At 47.6% G+C, this 4074-nt stretch overlaps 1 protein-coding gene across 1 annotated transcript; it reads left to right on the forward strand.

The window, feature by feature from the left end:
• Positions 1-210: 210 nt before the first annotated feature.
• PtA15_10A307 (uncharacterized protein) lies at positions 211-3820 on the forward strand (the record flags this gene model as incomplete). Its single annotated transcript, XM_053160470.1, has 4 exons — positions 211-491; positions 622-733; positions 836-1113; positions 3763-3820. The coding sequence occupies 4 exons, from the start codon at positions 211-213 to the stop codon at positions 3818-3820; spliced, it is 729 nt and encodes a 242-aa protein (XP_053024441.1).
• Between the last annotated feature and the right edge of the window lie 254 nt (positions 3821-4074).

The raw sequence follows: 4074 nt of genomic DNA on the forward strand, positions 1-4074 counted from the left end.
GGGGGCACAAAGTTGGCCACCTGCAAAAAACACCAACTGCACGCGGGGCTCTCACGCCAGGAATTGTGGATTGCACGCAAGTCCCTCCCGGACGGGAGGTCGCACTTTGTGCGAGGCGCTTCGCGCCCCTGCCCCCCCGGCAGGCGAGGGACTTGTGCTAAGTTCGCCTGGCAGGTGCTTGTGCACAAGTCCTCAAAAAACAGTCCCTGTATGTGCTCGCATCATGCTCAGGAGTCAGGGTACAGAACATCAGAGAACTTGGTGTCACCCTCCACATGCAACTCAACAACAACCAACCCCCTCTGCCATACGTTCCCGGAGTCTACCAAGCGGATAGCCATCAAGCTTGCAAAGGGCTTCCATGAATTGAGTTCATCTTGCTCGTCTATCCGCGCTTGTTGGCCTGAAGACTCAACAATCAAGGCCCCTTGCTCGGCGGGCCTAACTCTAAGGTTAATGAAGTCTATGAACCGGCCCCGAGAATTTTGGAAGTCAATCACATCAGACAGTTGGCTGCATACATCGTCAAACTGGAAGCTGGTAAGGCCTTTCTCTCTTTCCCCGAGCAAATATTGTTTTAAGAAGATTCACAGTGTCCCCTTTTTTGGACTCCGGTTCCAGGGGAGGAGCAGGCGGCGCAAGCGGGAGCGCGCCAAAGCGGCCCAAATCAAAGCTCCTGAACGGCCATCTGCTGACCTACCCCATCCGACTGGAGTCGACCGACAACGAGCTCGTTGAACGCTTCACACGGAAGCAGGATCTCTTGATTTTTTTATCTTGAACGCTTCATACGGAAACGCTTGGCACCCACTTTTTCTCCCTGCTCTGTTCTCAGCTCTCCTTTCTCCGACTGTACCTCAAGCAACATCTGCAGACGCCCTCAAAGCCATCTGCGTCCTCGACAAGCTCCACAAAAGCCACCCAATCGACCGCACGGCCCCATGGTCATCTCAAACGGCCCTCGCTCCCTGTACTCATCCTTTCCTTTTCCTATGGTCTCGAACGGATCGGCGGAACGACCGGCCCCTGCCACACGACTCAGCAAGGTCGCCGGCGTATCCAATCTCAAACAAGAGCTCTTGGAAAGCCGACGCCGCCCTTTGCTCGATGGTTGTACAGGCCGCCAAGACTCAGAATTACCAACCCCCTCCCCCCCTTGCCTCGACGGTCACAGAGGACCTTCACGCTGAAATCCTGAACCTATCCAGTTTGACGGCCATGCAGGACCGCCGAACTGAGGCCCCAAGCTCCCCGAAGCCCTCGACGGCCACACAGGACCGCCGAGACAACCCTCTACAAGCTCCTGACCCCCTCGACAGTCACACAGGACCGCCGAGTTGACCGACGACGCCCCCTTGCTCAACGGTCATACGGACCGCCACACCGAAAACCCAAGCTCCCGACGCCCTCAACGGCCACACAGCATCGCCGAGACGGTCCCTACATGCTATAAATCTCATGAAGACCCCCTTCAAGCCCCCTTCCTACCTCGACCAAACAATTGACCGGACCGACGCCCTCAACGGCCACACAGGATCGCCGAGACGGTCCCTACATGCTACAAATCTCATGAAGACCCCCTTCAAGCCCCCTTCCTACCTCAACCAAACAATTGACCGGACAACAGCTCACCCGGCCCGTGTGGTTTTTTGTAATCAAACAGACGATCAATTTTTCAATCAATCACACAGCCCCACCTCCTCTCTACAAAGTTGTCAGATCCTGACTAGACATGGTTAACCCGGCCAGCTGATATTGATTCTGAATTACCAGGGTACATACTACATTTGAAAAACCTGGGACAATAATCAGAGTCTACAAGATTTGATTGTAAGGCTTTAATTAAACGGACTTACTTCGCGCACTGCGAAAAGCTCTTCGCGCACTGTGCAGTGCGCGAAGTTTGCAAACACTTCGCGCACTGTGCAGTGCGCAAAGTTTGCAAACACTTCGCGCACTGCGCGTGAAGGGCGCAACTTTTTCAAATTATTTTTTGACCAATCAATAGAAAAGCTTATTATTGTCCTCTGTGAATTTATTTGGAGTTTTTTGAAGCTTCCTTGTATGCTTAAAAATCCCACCAATAAAAAAAACAAGTACAGCCATTTGGGGACCTGGAATTCATATTCCCACCAGTCAAAAAATCCAAATAATTTAGTGAATAATGATACATATGAATTTAAACTTTTTAGAATTTTTTGGCCACTTTGTGCAAGAATAAGGCTTTCAAAAATTAGGAAAGTTCACCACTTACTGGCGCATTTTGGCATATCTTGAGAAACAGTTACTGGTTTTTGAAAGCCTTGTCCTTGTACAAAGTGGCCAAAAAGTTCTAAAACTTTTAAATACATGTTTAATATGATTCAATAAATTAATTGGATTTTTTGGCCTGTGGGAATATGAATTCCAGGTCCCCAAATGGCTGTACTTGTTTTTTTTATTGGTGGGATTTTTAAGCATACAAGGAAGCTTCAAAAGACTCCAAATAAATTCACAGAGGACAATAATAAGCTTGTCTATTGATTGGTCAAAAAATAATTTGAAAAAGTTGCGCCCTTCACGCGCAGTGCGCGAAGTGTTTGCAAACTTCGCGCACTGCACAGTGCGCGAAGAGCTTTTCGCAGTGCGCAAAGTAAGTCCGTAATTAAATTGGTGAATACCCTCCTGCTTTGATCAATTAGAGAAAGGACAGTAGGCAATATTCTCTTTTGTAATTTCTGGTTTACATTAAATTCTTCTGGTTGTATGCATTGGGTTTAGTTTTCTGTTTCTTCCTGATAAATGAAATTGAAATCCCTTGATAATGTTGGGCAAAATTGAGACGCAGTTGAAATTTAATTTAATGTCAAGCAAAAGTTTCTCGCATGTGTGAAATCATATTGGTCTATCTTAAACATTGTTGAGGGTATATGTAATTCAGGGGAATTGATATTACACAAAGGAACTCATTGGTTATAAATAATTTATTTGTTTTCCAGGGCTATAAATAACTTTCTTACTTGGCACAGCTAATATTACACCACAATAATCATAATGCTGAATTCTAATTAGTACACAGTGCACACTTCAATTTTCAAGGGGGGGGGGGGGGGGGGAAGGTGATGCCTGAGGGTACAGCAGCAAAGCTGCCCAGAACAATTCTAACCAACTTCAAACAGTGTTGATGAAAATCATATTGAGTTTTTCTAAAGATCTTGTCAGTTTGGGGGAATATTTCATTAAATTTGATTTTCCTACAGTGTACGCAGATGTAGCCTATGCAGGGTAAAAAAATGCAGATATCTGAGAGGAGTAGGGAGATAATTTTCAGCAGCTTAGCCAAATTTTAAGCTGTGAAGGCTGGCTAGCCTGTCAAGGGAAGAGCTGATTAGAAGAGGGGGAGCAGCTGAACCTTGGGCTTTCAGCTGGGGGGGTTGCCGGCTGGAGCTTCATCCCTGCAGCGGCGTAGCCGCTTTAAACTCTAGTCTACATGAAAATAGGAGAATTATTTGAGCTACAGCTTCAGCCCAAATTACAAAGGTTTACTGCACCAGCAGCATTGCCAGTCAGCAATTTCTTCAGGAACGGCGGATAAGATGGAGCCAACTTGAATGGGCAGAGGAGCTTGACTTTCCCCTTTTCACAACACATGGAGTTTTTTTTATAGCTTTTGCGCCCGCGACTAAAAATGAGGGCTTGCGCATTCAAACCAAATGCACTGAGCCACAAGTGGAAATAGCACCTTAGCGCAAACAAAAGCAAACAGTTTGCTCCTTATGCTAGTACTAGAGGCGAAAGCGGCTCCGCCGCCGCAAGCATCCCCGCCCCCGGGGACTTATGATCAACGCCAGTCCCCCCAATTACACACCCAGACCATGTCCCCCCCCCCCCCCCCTTCCCCCCGAGCCCTCTTCCAAAGCGCCAACACCATGCTGGCAATTCCCAAAGCAGAGCAAAACTCATCCTTACAGTAATTAATGATGCATTTCCTCCACAACAAAGGCGCTGGAATATCTCCAGGCCCTATTGGCATCAAAAATTTGAAGAAGTGCAATTGGGTAGAGACCAAACGGTTTCAACCCAGGTTCACACCAT

This window comes from Puccinia triticina, chromosome 10A (assembly GCF_026914185.1).
Source record: "Puccinia triticina chromosome 10A, complete sequence".
NCBI classification, from domain to species: domain Eukaryota; kingdom Fungi; phylum Basidiomycota; class Pucciniomycetes; order Pucciniales; family Pucciniaceae; genus Puccinia; species Puccinia triticina.